This window comes from Chroicocephalus ridibundus, chromosome 5, assembly GCF_963924245.1.
Source record: "Chroicocephalus ridibundus chromosome 5, bChrRid1.1, whole genome shotgun sequence".
NCBI classification, from domain to species: Eukaryota; Metazoa; Chordata; class Aves; order Charadriiformes; family Laridae; genus Chroicocephalus; species Chroicocephalus ridibundus.
Window position 1 is genome coordinate 68,862,171 of NC_086288.1, and position 19,649 is coordinate 68,881,819.

Consider the following 19,649-nt stretch of genomic DNA (forward strand, 5'->3'; position numbering starts at 1 on the left):
GGTCAGGCTGAGCCCAAGGATTTTTCACCTCTGCCTTATTCAGGAGGTAGATTTTTATTATCCAGAAAATCATGAAGGGCCTCGTCCCTTTGCAGTGCAGGTGGTACCTTCTGCATTTGTCTGGCCTGTTCTTTAACTCAGCAAAACTTTCCTTGTCTTGTGACTCCGTATATGTATTTCTGTATAAAATGTAGAAGAACCTGTTGGCCATATTGATCCATATTGAATATCTAACCAGAAACTATTAGACAAAAGTATCCATATGATTAAAGCATGCAGCGTTCTTGCTGTCTGACTAGAAAGGTTAGCTAATGCACCTCCTTAACATTTTTCATTACTTCGGAATGAAATGTCCCCAGATCCTGCTTTGGGCGATGCTATAACTTAATTACCTAGCCCAATGTGTGCCCTAACCTTGGGACAGAAAGTACATCTATAAGACAAACAATGCCAGACTACAGCAAACTGATAACTGCTTACTGAATACAATCACTGCTTCACTGCCTTTTGGTTTTGTTTCTTTTTTTTTTTTTTTTTTCCCAAAAATGGATTTGCTGCAATTGCAAGGGGCGGTCAGGTTTCTTCATTACTGAAGATGCAGAAAGTAGTTACACAAACTGTCATCTGTTCAAGATGGAAATGGACATGGTCCAAGGAACAGAGCTGAAGCAATTTTGCATTTGTTTTTGGTTAGTTCTCTTAACTACATGGAAAGTAGTTATTTACAAGCCCAACAAACAATAATAAGTGTAAAGATGAAAATTATTATTCTCTTAAAATGGTGAGATTATTTGCAATAATGTCCAATGAAGTAAATCATCATCATAAATTATGAAAGATGTGGGCAGTCCTGAGATAAAAAGAGTGCTAATTTTACATTAAATGCTTCCAAACACTGTCCCTGGAGAAATTAATGGAAGCAGGAGTTGTTTGCCTGGTGAAGAAAAATGGCAAGTTTATGAGCTACAGGACAAAAAGAAAAAGTGCCTTTTTTGCATATTCATCTGAGCTGTCAATAGATGAATGCTGTTATTAATGGTTTTGAAAAAATCTCTTCAGTTTTCTTGATGAAGCTACAAGAAGGACTACATTACTGGTACATATTTTAGTATACTCTGGTAATAATTTGTGACGAATTTTTTAGTGGTGCATAATTCCTCGGTCTAACACTAGCAGGAATTGTATGGATTTTTGTTCTTCCTTTGTAAATAAATCTGTAAAGTCTTTACTCAACAGTGCAATGTTAAAGCCACATACCTGTGCTGTGGTAAGTACCCAACGTGGTGCACCTTTCGTTTCTCTAATATAGAACTTTAAGGTAATCATTAAACAAACTAGCAACATTATCAGCAAGGGAAACTTAAAAATGTCTCTGAAATCTCTTCTTGTGTTCTCCATTGTCTTTAATCCAACACAAAATAGAGTAAAATTATTGTTTTACTCAGGAATCGGGACAATTGAGGGAACTCAAGCGTTGCTTGCAGCGATTTTCTCCAGGTATAACTGTTGAATATTGATGATCTTTCTTCTTTACACTTAAAGCTTCAGCATTCTACACTCATAAATTTGAATACACCACTTATTTCCACGAGCACTACTTGTCAGAAGCTATGAATTGCTTTTTGATATGATCAACTCTAACAGTAATAGGAATAACCTGTTCAGCAAGGGCCTGCAAGTGCTAAAAGTCATAATATCTTAACGTACAACATAGAAAATACACTGTCAACATAAACTGCCTGGAGTTTAGATTCAATCAATTGCAATACCTCCTAGAATTGATCTAGACCTAAACCGCATCAGAGTAGTGTATGCAAGCTGTCCTTTAGCTAGCAATTTTGGCAAGTATAAACACAGGCTACTAAGACACAACATGACTGATGAACCTGCAGTGAGCCTCTCTGATCACTGCATGTGTATCTGACCACAGGGAAAGGCAGATGTACCGGTCTTCCATGGTGGTACACCTTGGGATGGGGCGGTGGGTATTGCTCAAGATGAGAACCAGGATGTGTAATCTCAGCCATCCTGGAGCCCCTCATTGTCCTAGAGCTTATGGTGGTTGATAACATTTTTGTCTTTCTCACTTTCTTCTTTGAGCAGAGAGTCCAGCATCCTCACGAGTGCCCCTCTTGTGGGGGCTTTGGTTTCCTACCGTGCTCAGCGTGCCATGGGAGCAAGATGTCTGTGTTTCGGAACTGCTTTACGGACTCATTCAAAGCCCTCAAGTGCACCGCCTGCAACGAGAACGGGCTACAGCGCTGCTTGAGCTGTGCAGGCTAAGAATGGCATCTCCACACGTACAAACTGATTTTATGGTACTGCGCTGGTTTGTAATAAGATTTTTTAAAAAATTAATCTGTTTATCCAATTCAGTCAATAAAAATCAATTTGTAGTATACTTCTGCTGGTTTGATCATTGGAGCCATTTAAACTTAGGTCACTCGACCATAACATGAACCCTGAAACGTATTTTTCCACATTCTTTATAGAGAGATTTTTAGTTTGCAAAACTTATCGTCTTATCAGCCCTTTGGATGTGAAGTCTTTCCTTTTTCTAGGAGGGATCATCACCAATAGTATGTGTTTCTGGTCCCAGAGTCCAGAGTCATGCCCTCAAGATTACAGCAGAATGAAACTTGACCTTCAGATTATTGAGTATCTGCAGTTTACAAGATTAGTGAAATAAAGATTTTGTGATGTGGACTGGCCCAAGACCATTCCACTTGGCACTGCCCTGAAAAGTCGCTATGGATGAATTCTAGCCTTAATTCTAAGTGGGAACAGAGGAACAGAAACATGTCTTAAAAGCCCCATGAATCAGCTTTCTCTTTTAGTACTGTTTTGCCTTCAGTACTAAATTAAAGTTGCTTGACAAAGTTACATAAACATTTAACATATAACCAGTTGTTATATAACTGTTGATAACCAGTGTTGTACTATCGCAGAGCTTTGTGATCTTCCACATGACAATGGATCCTGTGGGGATCAAGTGAGAACACCAGACATTGTCATAAACTGCAGAAAAAGTTATTGAGGATGAGATTTCTGCCTTTGCAGCTTAGTTCAGCTGTTGTGATTTGATGGCTAGCCTGGTGCAAGTGTTTCAGGGCGTCTGTCCTCTCTAGGAGGGCCACCGGTCTAAGCCCAGACAACTCCAGCACTCTGTATACCTTTGTCATTTTTGGTGTGTTTCCCCAACACAATCACAAGAGAATTAGACATCGGTTAGTCTGAATGGACTGTAGGCTCTCCATATTGAGTATATTCCGGTTTGGAAGTGCATTAGCATTCATGCATTTACACAGAATACTTTTTAACAGGATAATTTAGTGAACCACCACCTTCTGCTTACATTGACATTGCACATCTTCCTCCTGCTGTCTGTCTGTTCTGGCACAAGCAATGCAGGGGTTTAGCAGCTTCTCGAAATTGGTATTGGCTAGAAAAGGTGTCCATGGTAGGCATTTCATCCTGCCCAAACTGCTTTAGCAAATGCTAAGTCGTGTCACTTCTTGCTCTTTGCCTCATTCCTTGTAAAGCTGTGCTGGCTGGGGTTTGGGTAAGCGCAGTTGGCTTTGCCAGAGGCTGCTTACTCTGGTGGAGGACCCCATTTCCCTTCCCTCCTCCCCCTACAATCTTGCTTAATTTGTCTGTGATGGGAAACTCAGCTTTCCTTTCAGTGTTTTGGGCACAGCATACCTGTGGTGTAAAGCAGGGCAGCTACAGCTGCACAAAGCATGGCTTGCAAAAAAACCCCTTCTGATAACATTTGCGTTTCCTGGTACCTTATTTCCCTCACCAGAATCAACAGAAAACAACCTTTCCTCCACCTCCATTCCACTTGCTATATCTAGAGGTGGTAGCTGGTGCTGAAGACTTGGACAAGTTGGGCTAACATATCTTTTTGAACATTTGAATATAAAGGACTTATGCATATTCTATGAGATATGGAATGTGCGGGCTTGAACGTGCTTGTAAGATCCTGCTGCTCCTGCAGCTTCTACAGAAAGGCTCAGAGGGAGCGTCTGGATCTTCTGCATAACATGAGAGAGATTGAATTTTCTACAGAGGCCATCCACCGTGCTTAGCAGCACCCCAGCTATAAAACTCTGAATTGCAGATGTGCTTAACTTATTACTGCAGGGGTAAGAAGAAAAGAAAGAAAGAAAATACAGTTCCCTTCTTTTATTTTATACTGTCACGTAACCTCCATTTCTGGCTAATATTGCAGTCCAGACTGGTATCATGGGCAATGAAAGCATAAAGCAGAATACTGATGCTTAGAATGTCATCATTTCTGATGCATGAAAACTCACTTTTTTTAGTTGTTAATATGCTGTGGATCCAGGGGGTGACCGCATTCACAGCAGTAACACCACACCTAAGGTGGCATAAGCAAACTTGCCCTTGAGGGAAATGACTATTGAAGAAAATGCCAGTGTATTTGTGATATTGTAATTCCACTGCCTTCACCCTCGAAAAGACATTTTGCTCAATGTCCATGGAGATAGTCCATATTGCTATTCTTCCACTACACGGACAAATTACTATAACTTGTCAAAGTAAGCTAAAATTTCAGTTCCGCTGAAAATGTTCTTCATTGATGTGGAATAAGGGTTTGAAGCTGGTTTTCCCACCTCTCAGTCAATTAGAAAGTGACTTCTCTTCAGAGAGAGACAAATACACTAAATTGTATTTCTGGAGTTATAATAAAATAAAATTCCTGATTTATCTCCAGGGACCATGCAAGAGACCTAGAGACTGTCCTAGCCTATGCCCTACCCTTCTAAAAGAGGCACTTAACTCCTACAAGCAAAGATGAGACAAAACCTTCTTAGTTTTCTTTTTAGAAAGAGAAACGATGAAAGCAAAAGGTCACATTTTTTAGAATCTTTTTTTCAGAGTTTTTTAAGGAAGACTAGAAGATAATAAAACACAAGAAACATAATGCTCACAAATAGAGCATTCTTCAGGCACTATGTATTTTTCAAAAAACCTATGACAAATTTCCAGTACTAGAAGAGTTCTTTTTTCCTCTGTCATCAACTGAACAGCAGGCTTTTTCTCTCCATCTATATTTTCCCATGCATCTATATTTTCCTGCATGAAAAACAGAAACAAACCCAATTTTTTTTGCAAGAAGATGCTTTTACTGCATGCTTTACTATCTTTGCCAAGGTGTTGGGTCTGGCTTCTCCAACTGTCCGAGAAACACCAAAGGTGACAGAATGACATTACTAATGCAAACCCAGGGGCCAGGTCAGGGATATGACGCTGTCTGGTATAAGAGATGTATCAGGCAGCTACTAATCCAACTTTTGAGACAGCCTGAGAACAGATAAGGGATACAACTCTGTTCTGATTTACACCAGTATTGCATCTTTACTTCCAAGGAGTTAGCAGTGATCTCCTCTGATAGGAAAAATAAGACTCATCCAACTGCATCGCCGTACAGGAAATTTTCTATTTCTAAACACATCAGGCTCTGCTCCTCTTGTTTCTGGCCCTTGTTTCTACACTGAGGTAAGGATCCAAGAGGATGTTCTCCGGCTGACAGCTCAGGATATTAACATATGTGAGAGCAAGGTAATCCTTAGGCTGTCTGCTTTGCAAAATAATCGTTTTGATCCTGAGAAATAGAATGATTTGGAGTTCTCAGGCCTGTAGCTTGCACTGTGCTTTCCAGTGTGCTGCATATCCCTCATACCGACACGCTACACCCAGCAGGTGGCTTGGCTTTACCAGGATTCACGTTCTAGGACCCGACACGGTGCAACTCATTCTCTGATTTTTCTATAAATTTAATTTTTCATTTCCTTTTTTTCATGGGCTCTAGCTACCGGTTAACTTTCATGAAAAAGAACTGAAAAGTAGAAACTGAAATGCTGCAGGGAACTGGCTCCCACATCAGGACCATCTGAAGTCTCACAGACTTGAAACTTCATGGATAAAGCAAAGGCTTCCACTGACTGGCAAATAAAAGTATCATTTCAGGCATAAGCCACAAAGACTCTGTGACTATTGCTCTGGAGATTGTATATATCAGTCTAACTGGCCGGACAAACAGGATATTGCAGTATATCCTGACCTGCAGAATACATATGCTTTGGTGGCCTCATGATTCTTTCAAAAGGAGAAAACTTTTGAACCGACTTTTTGAAATAAAAAGAATGTTTAGAACACAACAGGAAATGAAGCAGAGTAAGATAGACTAGACTGCTAAGGATAACATTTGCCGGTTAATTTTTGGAAAGGGAACAACTACCCGTTGTGAGGTAGAGAAAGGAGTGTATGACTGCTTTCTAAAACAAAATCAAATGCCGATACGGTTAGGACTAGCAACCGAATTCACACACAGCATGAGATCTCTGCAGAAGTCAGATGCTTTTTCAACATCTACACACATTCACTCATCCAAGATGAGCAAGTACTCAGACAAATAGTGTATGTCACTTTTCAGTGACCAGATGGTGATTAGGAGCTTCTTTTGAGCTTTCTTTTCTCCCTAAGTTTGGCTTCAAGCCTGCAATATCCGGTTTTCCTCTACAAGTTTTGACCTAAAACCCTGTTCTCTTCCGGTTAATATTGATCTGATGAATTTTAAGAAAGGGATGAATGTTCTTAAAGCACATGGCACTCCCTTCCAAGTAAAAAGCCATGTCATACTGAACAAACTAATCACATATAAAATTTGAACTTGTGATCACACATAGACAAACCTCCATGGATTTTCGTTTTACGTAGTCTCAGGATGGAACCTGAGCATGTGATTGGTCTTTTACCCTGTAGAGGATTTTAGTGCTCATAAGAGTGGAGTGCAAGTAAATTTGTTACTCTAAATAGGGAGGATCCCTTTAAGCAGGGTGTTCATCATCCTCATTTTGTTTTCTTTGTATTAACATTGGTGTGTTTCAGAGTAACACATTTCTCACTTGCACTAAGAGCCTAGGGATTATGAATTTTATTTAATCTTACACTATCTAATAAACATTTTTTATTTTGCTCTTTTGGAGAGTAGCTTACTCTTAAAACCAATGCGCGTTCATTTTCTGCAGGAAAAATCCAGCCATTTTTGATATGAAATAGTGTGTCTGAAAGTTGATTTCCATTCAGTCTCTGGTTATTTCCTTGGTGTACTATTTCTAAAGATACGTAAAACCAAATAGACTGTCTTAACCTGTCAGCAGCCTACTGTAACAAAATATTTTATATTAATTTGCAGTGAGGAGGGTTTCAGCGGGCAATGATGCATAAACAAGCTTTATTTACCTCTTAATTCATATGTAAAAACTATACCAGCCCTAGAGTTTACTAACCTCTGTACCTAATTCTAAAGTTTGCTGATCCCAAACACTGACCTCTCAAATCAATGAGAATCATTCCAGTGATTTAAAATCTTATTTGATTTGGCCTAGCTTATCTTCCCTTTACAAGTGAAATAGAGTTACAAAATTAATGCTATATAGTGTATAGTATAAATGCCTCTTTTAAAATAAGAATGTAGCATGTCTTGAAGCCCTCCAAGATGTTCACTCACCCTGTGAGTTAATTTGCCACACCTGGGAACTCATAATTATGGAAGAAAAGAACCTGATAGGTCTTGAAACAAAAGAAGTTAATTCTGCTGTACGTAAAGATGTATTGGAAGAAAACTGACTATTGACTGCAGTGTCACGTGAAAAAAGTAACAAAAATTCTGAAGAGTTTTGGGTTTTTGTTAATGAAAATAAGAAATTAATTTTAACGAGCTGAGTTTTTACAGTTTTCATGAGTAAATACATAATGAAAGATACTTCAGGTACTTTTCCTAGCTATTGCCTTTCTATTATTACATCAAAATTAATTTTATTCACTTAGCCTGAGATACGTTATTTGACCACAAAAGCATGCAACAGGAAACATTTACGCCCTAAATAATTTAGTGAGGAGAAGAATTTAGATTGCTTAGCTTACTATAGTAAAGGACATTGTAATCCAAGAACAATTTGGAAAATAAAAGTTATTAGAAATAAATCTCTACATTTAATCCTATTTTTCTTGCTTCTTGCGTTAATTTTCTTAGGGGTGATGAATCAGGAAATAATTGCATTAGAAGGAAAGGGCTGTGAAAAAAACTTGCAGTTTAAGCTTCTTCTAGGTTATTGGCTCTACTTTGAAAAATTGATTTCAAATGAGTTAAAAGATTTAGGAAATACAGTAAGTTTTCCACTCAAGAAAAGCCACATTGCAATAAGACGTATACTGCCTGTCTCTCTTCGAGGCCTCACAATTTTTCCACTGATGGAAGGATCGTCTTGTTGAAAACAAAGGCTTATTTAAAAGAAAAAAAAACAACCTCAACAATGAGACATTAAGTTCAACAAAAATCATTATCCTTAAGCGACCTGAAATTTGAAAGTACATATATAAAAAAATATGCTGCAGGGTAATGCCCTCTGGTAGCTGACAGAGAGTTATATTTTGATCTGGAGAAAAACCCCCTTTTCTCTGCTGACCAGTCAGAAGGGATGACTACAAGTTGTTGTTTTTATTATTGATCATGAACTTTTCAAAGTAAATAAATAATGATCAATAGAAAATCATTAAATGTCATCATTTAAATGTGAACACTCCTAAAACTATCCCTTAAAAGTTGCTAATTGACTTTATATTATTAAATCTGGTGGATGCATTCTTGTCTGTTACTTATGGGCGACATTCCTTTCTGATCTCAACTCAGGTAAATTACAAATGAGTGAGGATGACAAACCTTCAAAGCATCACCTAAATCCGAGTACTCTCTGAGCTAACTCTCAGTACCAACTTTGTGCTATTTCTGTTTGGGGCTCTGCCCCTTATTTAGGCCAATATCTGAGACTTTGAAGACCTTCGAGTCTCTGCTTTACCCCCAAAGTTCATTTCCACGTTAATTTTCCCCATCCTATGACAAGCGGAAATAGCACACGGTAGGACAGAGTTGTTGTACTCCAACGAAAAGCCTCCAGACCTGTAGGATGATACTTCTATGCTAAACCTTATGCATCAGTAGAGCTGCGCTGGCAATGAGTGCTTTATACTGCCTCAGGGGTCTAATCAGACAGACAGGACATAAGATCAATACCTCAGTCTGCAAAATTAGAGAACTCAGTAAAAACTTGTCTTTTTTTTTATTAAATATGAGCACAAAAATAATAAACAGTGATCATCATTACTCAAATATATTACTCAAATATAGAGATATTGCAATCATTGCTTTTAGTATTATAAGAAAATCATGCTGCCTCTCATTACAGCTTGATGGTAATAGCTGATGCTGATAAGTTTTCCCTTTCATTGTAATCACAGAATAAAATTTACTAGAATACTATCAAACAACAGAACTGCACTTTTAAACATAAGTAGCATATTATTATTATCCCCTCCATCAGTTAAGAACTCAGGAGAAGCAAAAATAACTAAAGCAAGATTAACAGAAAAACACATCAGAAAGTTTAGTCTGCAGTCCTCTTCCTCAGTGTTTGAGAGAGACCCATTAACGCGCTTTCTGTGGGAGGTGGAGTTTCATAAAAGGGCTCCTTGCTATTTGATGTCGTGTTCCTGCGATACCCCCAGCAGTGCACCGAGACGACTGGTGCTGCTCTGCCTTTTCCCATGTCCCACATCCTTTTAATAGTTTGGGACAAAATAATCCTAAACTTGTCAGTCTTTTCTCACATTCTCAACCACATCCTATGTGGTTGTTCACATCCTATATCAAAGAAGAGTTGACAATAAAATCCTCTCCTCTTTTTACAGCCACTATATCTGACCTTCCAGGACATATTTCATGAGCAATATGGTTCAAAAACCCCTATAATATTTTTCTGCGTTTATTCTCCGCTCCTTTATCAGGTCTATGATGGCAATAAGTCTTTCCTATTGCAGCCTATACTTCTTGCAGAGCATCTAATGCTCCATAATGCCAAATATGTCATGCCACACTTTACACTTACCTTCAGCCAACTGGGTATACCTACTTATTGCAGGATTTATAGCCTCAGGGCCTAGCCACAAATCCTATTGTCCTGCCTTAGAGCTTTCCTACCATCTGTCTTTGCTGTACTATAACTTATGGTCCAGAATATCTTGCTATACCATAACTCGGTTTTAGAATTTGGTCCCAGATTCACTGGTTTCATCTTCTCTCCCTCAAACAGTTTATCCACCCGGATTAATAGAGATAGTTTATTCCACCCCGCTCTCCTAAATCCTCAGCTGGTGTCAGCCTTTGTCCTCCTGGCAGCCACCATGAGTGGGGCTATTAACCTCCTGTCACCAATTGTTTTCATCCAATGCGCACCTGCAGAAAAAGAGCCGAAGTAGTCAACATCTTTTCGTTTTTTGTCTTAACTTCATAGTGAGCTTTATTTTCAAGAGGTTTACTATAACCCCAAGGCACTTTTTTCACCAACTTGGCATTTCATGTTGATAGTAACAGTAATAATTACAAACAGATAAAGGACTTCTTGGCTGTGAATCTGAAAGTATTTCATAAACAGGGAAGATCGGCACAGCAATTTTGAACGGTAAGTCAGATTTAACATCCCTGTTTTAACATCCCTGCTTGCCTCAGAGGCACTGAGGGAGAGAAAATTAATCTGAATCTCCAGACAAAATCAATCTTTGCTGATGCCCAGATTCACATAGATGTTATCAGGCAGAAATTGGAATACGCTATGTCTTCTGCTCCTAAAAAAATATTCCTTGAAGTATTTTCCCTGTTGATTTTTTTTTTTTAAACTATAAAGCTTTTATAAAAGCTTTATATCTGAAAAACTAGCAATTTATGACTTCCCTTCTTTTCTTCCTCAGTTGACGTTATTTGATACCTGCAAATAATTGAATCATAGCTATATCATGTCTGTTTTAACTTTTAAAATCTGTTTGTGTATAAAAATCAAATATGTTGTAAAGTAAATTGAAAAGTTGAGCTTTTTGTACCTAAGACCGAGCAGGAGAGTCCCCGTGTCATCACTGTTCCTTGGAGACAGATGGCAATAGGGACATGCTGGTAGCAAGTTTGGTAACATTTTATTATCTTTATTGGTATTTGATTCAATGACTTATTAGAATACTATTACTATTTTCAGCAGTAATTATTTTCTGAGTGTTTTTACGTGGTAGCTCAAAAGGATCACGTCATGTCTGTAGACACAAGGATTCATGTTTCATACTCAGAGAGGTCACCACAAGTTTTTGGAAAACTTTTTCAGTTCTGGGTATTTGCAGTTAGTGATGCTTTTTTTCTCTTGCAGGCTGCAATTGAAACTGGCTGCAAATATCTTGTCATTTCACACAGAGACATAAGAATTTTCAAGAGCTGTTTCTATTGAACAAATATTGGAAAATGTCTTATCCATGAAGGACCACTGTGACCTTAATTGCAAGAGAAAAAGCTTAATGATGACACATGCACTAGCTGGATGCTTCATCTGGATGCTTCATCTAATTGAAAGAAAAATAGCTGACAGCCTTCATGGATGAAATAGTTTATGTGTTTTGCTATTAAATGAAATTAACCAAATTAAGATTGCTAACTAAATATATTTTAACTCCCTACTCTTATGCACTTTCGTTCTAGAGCTTGACATGTGTGCAATCTGTTCAGAATATTTTCTTTCATTTGAAGGGAAATTATGAAAAAACAGAGGTATCATTTACCACAAGTGACATCAGTTATTGGCTGAAAAAAACACATAGCTGAAAGCAAAACTCAGAATTATAAAGCCCTATTTCCTTCCTTTGTTTATGAAGTAAATAATACAATCTCTTGTCCCACTTTCCTCAGCAATTTGCTTTGCTAGTCTCATCGTGTGCCACGTGGCGTTCTTATTTTTATTGCAAAAATTCTCCGAGGTGGGTCCAAAGGTGTGCTTGGAAGAACCCTTTCCTGGCACAATGTTTACGACTTGCTCTAGGCTTTAATGGACCAGACCAGTTGTCATTCTTCATTAGCGCTTCCAGTCCTGCAGGAGACGCGGTGACAGGCCGCAGCACTTCAGCAGAGGGTTTGCATATCGCGTTATGCCGCAGGTACAACCATGCCTGTTGGATGCTGTAGCACCCACTGCTACCGCTCCTAACTTACCTCCTTGAATAATCTGCGTCATAACGAGGAAAACACATCAAATCTTAGATAATGCTTCTGTGTTTCACAAAGTAAACTTAACTACCTGTCATATTACTCAACCCAGACGTGATCTTTTTGTTACAGTTTTGAAGTAACAACTTCTTTTAGCATTATACTTAGTACGATCCGTTTTAAGCTTAGAAATTCTGACGAGTAAGTGCGTACAGACCTTCGGCTAATACAAACTATTCCAAATAAAATAAAAACATTTCTGTTCACACCTAAAAATAAAAAGGAAATTTAAAAGCTATTTTAAGCATTCTGTTTAGAGTGAGAGACTGGATTTCTCCAGTTACGTTTTCACAGAATCACAGAATGGTTTGGGTTGGAAAGGACCTTAAAGATCATCTAGTTCCAACCCCCTGCCCTGGGCAGGGACACCTCCTGCTAGACCAGGCTGCTCAAAGCCCCATCCAGCCTGGCCTTGAACACCTCCAGGGATGGGTCATCCACAACTTCCCTGGGCAACCTGTTCCAGTGCCTCACCACCCTCACAGTAAAGAATTTCTTCCTAATGACTAATCTAAATCTACCCTCTTCCAGTTTGAGGCTGTTACCCCGTGTCCTATCGCTCCACTCCCTGATAAAGAGTCCCTCCACATCCTTCCTGTACCCCTTTAGGTACTGAAAGGCCGCTATAAGGTCTCCCCAGAGCCTTCTCTTCTCCAGGCTGAACAACCCCAACTCCCGCAGCCTGTCCTCATAGCAGAGGTGCTCCAGCCCTTTGATCATCATTTCTCAGTAACCTCTTCATTTCAGAAAAACTGAAAATAAGAATATTGTTGTCTATTTAAAATATACATTTAATCAGTAGCAGTGAGTATATTTAGGAATTAACAGATGCCTAGTAATGACATTATATGCAGGAGAGAGAAGTCTACTCTGTCAATATAGTTCAGTGTGAAATAAAAAAAAGCTAAGGTGAACTCATTTAAGATATTTTAATACCTAAACCATCAATAGCATAGACAGTGCAGATAAATTAATTCTATTAACTTAGGTTGTATACTATAGAATATAATCTAGTACTGATACCTCTGTAGAGGGGTATGTGTGTATATATATATATATCTTTAACTTTATTCAAATAGCAGTTACATTCTTTAACTCCTGCTCCAACAATTTTAGATACCATAACACAGAAATAACACCTGAATTTGAAAACTTCTTTCCCTTCTGGGAAAATTCCTCTATGTCAGATCCCAGATCTCAATAGAGCAGCTGGATAAAACTCAGATTGTCTTATTCTTTTGTTCTCCTAAGAGCTGCTCAGGGACTGCTGATTTTTAATGACTGATCTACTTATTGAAATATGCGGAGTGCCTCCTCACCATCTCTTGAGCAAAGATGCATGTGGTGTTATGAGTGTTTATGAGCGTGTCTAGCTTGAGTTTTGGGGATCTCTGGAAAGCTGCCCTCAACATCAGAGCTAAGATCTGTCCTGACAGAGGTCTGAAAGTGTGACACCATGCAGGGGTGGAGACTGTCCTCTAAGATATGGCTTGTCATATGCCTATCACACGCTTGTTGTTAGCATTGCCTTAGTGTAATGAACACAGCTAGTGATGTTCTGCTGTATGGTCTAACGGTACAAGCAACAGAAGCCTGGAGGGAGAGTTTGCATTTCTTATATAATTTGTTTCTCATAAAAAGAGGCACGTTTTCAACACACAGCTCCTTCTCTAGGTCTGAAATCAAAGCAACTGGTTTCAGAGCTAAATATGAGTTGAAATCAATTGAATCTGGTTTATTCAGATGTGCATCAGTTAGACCAGAGGTATTTGGTTTCTAGAGGGGGGGAGGCAGCATCAGGAGGTGAAGGAGTGGGAAAAGGAAAGGGTGAGATGATAAAGTTAGTTATCTCTTAGAGGGGGGAGAGAGACAAATAGCATGTAATAGCACGCATGTCCTGCTACGGACACAGACAGGAACAAGGGGTAATACAATGTGAGATGAAAAAGGTATTACTTTTGACTTGATAGTTTTGGTGTCCAGCAGAGTAATGAATTTTAAATTACAAGTTTGTCTTCATAAGGTGTTTTACAGATTTGCCTTAAGGATCAGGATATAACGCAGTCTGCATTGCAATGGAATTGATTAGCTTCTCTTTTTGTCTCAAAAAGCAAGGAGGTAAACTGGGAAAGTTGTATTCTTGCAGCGCTTGAATTCAGCAAGTGCAGCCAGAGTGATTTACCCTGGATCATATGCATTCATGGAGATTGTAGGACAATCCTTCCTACAAGGTCCCATGCGCAGCTGCTTATTCACCTCTAGTGCTCTACAATAACACTCCACCTAGTAAAGGTCTTAATGACATTTCTTACACATGAGAAAGATCATACCAATTCAGCACTTAAATTAGTGAAATTTAGCATGTTAAGTAAAATTTTAACATAACAGGAATACAGCGCTTGCCCATAACAAGCAGAAGCTGTGTGTTCATTTGGTATCTTTAAAATAACCATAAATAAAAATCCCTCCATAAATGTGTACGTTCGCATCAGCCACTTAATTTAATTATTTTTTTTTTGCTATGTCCAAGGCAAGTTTGAAAGAACGGTTACATTATTGTCCTAAAATCATGCTGTTTCAGACATTTCCCATGTATTTAGCTGGATGCTTTATAGCCTTTCAGTCGCTGCACAAAGGACAGACCCTTCGCTGCTTTGCCTCTCTTCTGCCCGTGTTTGTCTCATCTCAAGGACAAGGGGAATCTGCAAACTGTTTTTTCCTCCAGTGTGTTCTCAGAGGCACAGCCTGGGAGCGTCCTACGTAGACCTCACATGGTCCTCTCTGCAGCCCTGGGGCGCTCCTCTCTGCGTTTTACCATGTCCGCGAACTTCCCAGGTTTTCTTTCTGTTATGGAAAATCTTCAGTAGTTTTCTTTCTTTTATGCAAAAGAACCTTTAGTTGTACACGAGGATCTGGGTTTTCCCTTATTGAAATAAAATGTAAGGAAACAGCTACCTTTCTGGTCTGATCCGAGGGAGAACAGCTTCACACAGCCTCATTGCTCCTTGGATAGTGAATTACATGAAACTTTGAGTTTCTATCTAATTTGCTGTTTATTGGACATTTTTTATGTTCTGGAAGGAAACTGCTCATTTTGCTACTCTGAACAGCATCCCTCTGAGGTACACAATGACAGTTCAATCTTACCCCTTGTCTTCTTCACCAGTTCCTTTTAGGTATCCTTGATTCATCTCTAATTTCTCCTGTGTCAGGAATCCAGCTAAAATAATTAAATGAGCAAAATTTGTGTGTTCTGTATAAAAGTTATATTATGCAACAGTTAAATTCCTAATGATTAGAAATAATGAAAAGATATTTTGGTACAAATCATTACTGAATTCACATTCTCCTAGTGTAAGTGTGGAGGTATTTTTTCTTTCCTTTGGAATTAATGGATTTTTTTTTTTTTTTTAATAGCAGGGAAAATTAACCTGGTTAAATCTATCAGAGCCTTATAATAAATGGAAATTGCCGTCTCAGTCCAAAGTCAATGATCATATTAAATGCACATTGAAACTAATAGCAAGCCCAAAAATGGTATTTAAGTAGTGCTGATGTGTAACTTCACTTCAGAAGTCAGGCAGATCTCTGGTGAGACTGTGGTCTCACGTTGCCTGTAATAAAGAATGAGTTGACTTGTACTCCGGCATTAACTGTGAATGTCCTTGCTGTGAAATTATTATGTTCCCATTTTAAATTTATTTTTTTTCTGTTCTATGATACTGGAACCAATCACCATCCAGTACAGAGAAAGTCATAATAGCTATATCAAAAGCCATGTCTTTTCTTCTTAATATAACGTAATTTAGGACATTTTCTTTTTTTCCTGGGGAGCAAAAGGGCTGAGCAGAGTAGCCCTACCCCAGAAGCAGTCTGTTAGGCAAACCAGAGCAGAGAGTGAGTCTCTGAGACTTGTAGTGGTAAAAAATAGTGATACATAATACTGTAGTTTCTTTTACTTATACCAGGTGGCCTTTTATGGAGCTTCTAGCAAGTTTAGGATTTTTAGCACTATACCTTGTGCTGCCAACTCTTCTTTGTATTACTGAAGGAGATCCCCTACAGCAATTGAACTTGGAGTACTGTTTTCTTTAAAAAAAAAAAAGGAAGGATTTGAGACTGTACACAGTAATAGCTGTAGACAGGAGAGAGACTGGGCAGAAATGTTGCCTAGATGTGTTCAAAGTTATTTGATCTGGAGACAGTCACTTGTGGTTCTATTTTTACTTCATTTGGAAAGGTCATGAAATCCTGAAAAACATTGCTGGAAAACGGCAGACTGCCCGTAGTAATCATGCAAAGAGGACATGTCTTCCTGACTGAATGCAACAGAAATTGTGGCACAGTAGAAGGGATGTTGAAGGACTTTCAGGGAAATCCTAAAGAAATTTGTATTAGAAACAGAGAAGCAGAAGTGTTACTTAATTCTAGGGAAAGCAGAGGTACCTTTGAGAAACAAAGAGCAGCCAAGAGATGTCATTGCTTCTCTCTGACCTCACTTAATGATATATCTATATAAATGATATAAATAAGAGGGAAATTGTTGTAAATGAGAAGCGTGGTGAGCAGGACTGAACAGGCAGGGAAACCACTCCTGTTTTGAATGAGACACTCATGTTCTTTGGATTTTGAGTTCCTGCTGAAAAGCAGATGCTGGTTGTTAATGTACCTGTCTTACTCCAGGGGTTTGCTCACTCTAATTTAAGCTGCTCTAAGCTCATGACTTAAGTGCGTATCATATATCACAAGTGGTCACTTAGATGAGTTGGCTGAATTTTAATGACGTGGGGCAAGAAATCCCCTTTGTGAGGGTTCCTGGTGAACCAATGCAATAGCTCAGATGCCAAAGCTGCGCAAATATTTCTTAGCATCATTTCACCCTAAACCCATATATTTTTCTTGGAAGAAAATACTTTCTCACACCTAACATCACACGCGGCCACAGTAGCTGCTCTGACAACAGGCCCTGGCCTATTATGTTACCCCGTATATCAATCTGAAATTTGACACAAGGGAACTATGTAACCTCTGCAATATGACACACGTTGGATCCATTATCTCAGCAACTCATGATCTCTGTGGAAGGTGAATAAAATATTGACGGTCAAAAAACAAAATGCTGATGCTGGTCTCAGTTTGGAAGGTACCTTGACAACTTTGGCACACATTTATTATAGACGTGGAAGTCAACAAGGACTCTTTAGAATATATTGGGGAGTTGGCTAGTTTTCCACCCTCAGAGATAACGTGACAGCAATCAGGAAATGAAGATAAATAATCTGTCTGTTGTTAAATCCTTGAAAAACTGTGAAAGAACCAGCTTTTCAAAGTAAAGTCTACTTCTTCCCATCTTGAACTGAGGAATAATAATAATAAACAGATAGGATTTTATTAGTAGAGCAATACAAGAGACTGTATGCTCATGGGAAAAAGGAGAGCATATATATTCTGCCGCTAATTCCAAAAGATCAGGTTTAATTTTAGAATTTAAATGATCATTTGCACTATACCATATAAGTTAACAGGCCTGAAGAAAGTGAAAAGTTAAAAAAACACCAAAACAAAACAAACTAAGAAACTCCAAATGCCCAGAGCTCACGCTGCTATTTCCTTCTCACCTCTTCAGCCTCATTTGACAAATCCAGGCCTACTGGCAGAGCTGTCGAGTGCCTTCAGCTTGGAGCACCTCTTGAAGGACCTCTTGAAGCACCTCCCAGGAGAGGTCCTAAGTGAGGGCGTAAGAGAGCTCAAGCGCTTTCCTTTGCTTTCCCACTGCTGAACTGAATCGTGGTGAAGGTGGGCAAAAGACAGGAAAGAACCTGCCTTTGGCAGGATGGAGCCTAATTTCTCCTTGAGATCTACACCCTTCCTTTTGAGCGCGGCATGCTTGGTGTTCCTCACTGAGAAAGCGCGTGGTCATGTGGTAGGTGGAATTACAGCCAAACCCTGCTATGTAGGGGGTGTGCTCTGAACTTACACTTCACTGTGACAGCCGTTTCTGGAAGCAATGAGCTGCAGGAATAGAAGATAGATCGCCAACAATACACTGGAAAACAGTAATATCACAACTTCGATGAAAACAATGGGAACAGGAAAATGCTCTTCCTAATATCGTTGTAAATGAGAACCCAGCACAGTAGGTAGAAGTCTGTGTGGGATACACTGTATATTATCGGTGAACTTTTGTCCTGAAACCATTATATTGTCAGCAGTTTTACAAGATACCAGGAGTAATTCAAAACGGTCAGGAAGCTCCTTAATGACCGTATTGTTCACATATTGGGCAAAATTTGTAGTCACACTGAGACGGCTGTAGGCATGCCATTACACAGTGTTACAACACACTTTTGTCGTATTGTTGCCTGTTCTGTTAACAAAAAAATGCACAAGAACAACAAAATAAAAACCCAAACAAGAAGCTGGCTGAACTTGCTGGTTGTTCGGGAGGGTTTTCAGCAGTCACAGTTGTTTCTATCCCAGGCAAAGCAGCTCTGCAAGCTCAGCCTCGAGCTCTCTTTTATCACGATGGCAAAAGCGTCACTGCTTTTCCCAGAGCTGCTCTTGCTTCTTGAGGGCTCAAAGCTAACACTGTGTACCGTGCTGTAAGAGGGAAAGATCTGCTTATTTGCCTGCTGCTTTCTCCACTGGCAGCGCAATTCCCCGCCTCCCTGGTCTGTTGCTCAGAAAACTTGTGTCGCTTTGATCAAAAATGAATCATAAGAAAACGGCTCGGTAATATGAGAGAAACAATTTCTGTTTGAATAAGAAACAGGATGACTATAGTTCCCGAAATCTTCAGGACAGCGTAAGGTTAAACGTGGAGGACAAAGCCTCCAGCTCTGGAACAGCGGGTTTATGTTGTCACGAGAATAATTAGTAGCCTGTAGAAAAGGGCTGCTCTTTTTCCCGGGGAATACATTGCGCAGAGACGATCCAAGCCACACTCCTGGTGGACAAGGTGAGTGTCAGCAGAAACTGGGGATCTTCATTCACAAGCACTTACACCACAGAAAGAGAGGCACCCCAGGCCGAGATTAAAGGGACAAATAATGAACAAATGCAAAGGGAGCCACTTATTTTTCTCTATCATCGCTAAACCATAGCTTAAAAGAATCTTCTTCAAAGAAATTGTCTTTAGTAAGTCAGTCTTTTCCAACCCAGAGGAACAAACAAGTAGATTGCTGCTGTGGTGTTTTCTCTTCTGACCCACGTGAATTCTACTGCATGTAAACCAGCAAAAATACACTAAGATACATTTTTTAAATGCTCGTGGTTATCTGGATGATATAAACAGGTCTGAAAATGTAAGAGTGGATCCATACTGTTTGGACAACTGTAAATATATGCAGATAATCTCTTCTGAAATGAAACCGTGCCTCAAAATATCTTAAGTAGGTCATGGGCATGTTAATTATACACGCATATGTGTGTGTATACATACATATAAAAAATGTATATACTATTGAAATAGCATCTATATGTATAC

The 19,649-nt window shown here is 39.1% G+C and overlaps 1 protein-coding gene across 1 annotated transcript in view; it reads left to right on the plus strand.

Moving 5' to 3' along the window:
* GRXCR1 (glutaredoxin and cysteine rich domain containing 1) overlaps window positions 1–2,283 on the plus strand; it is a 41,972-nt gene extending 39,689 nt beyond the window's left edge. The window contains exon 5 of the mRNA XM_063337115.1: window positions 2,104–2,283. Coding sequence (XP_063193185.1) covers window positions 2,104–2,283 — 180 coding nt within the window. The remainder of the gene's footprint in view (window positions 1–2,103) is intronic.
* The last annotated feature ends 17,366 nt before the right edge of the window (window positions 2,284–19,649 follow it).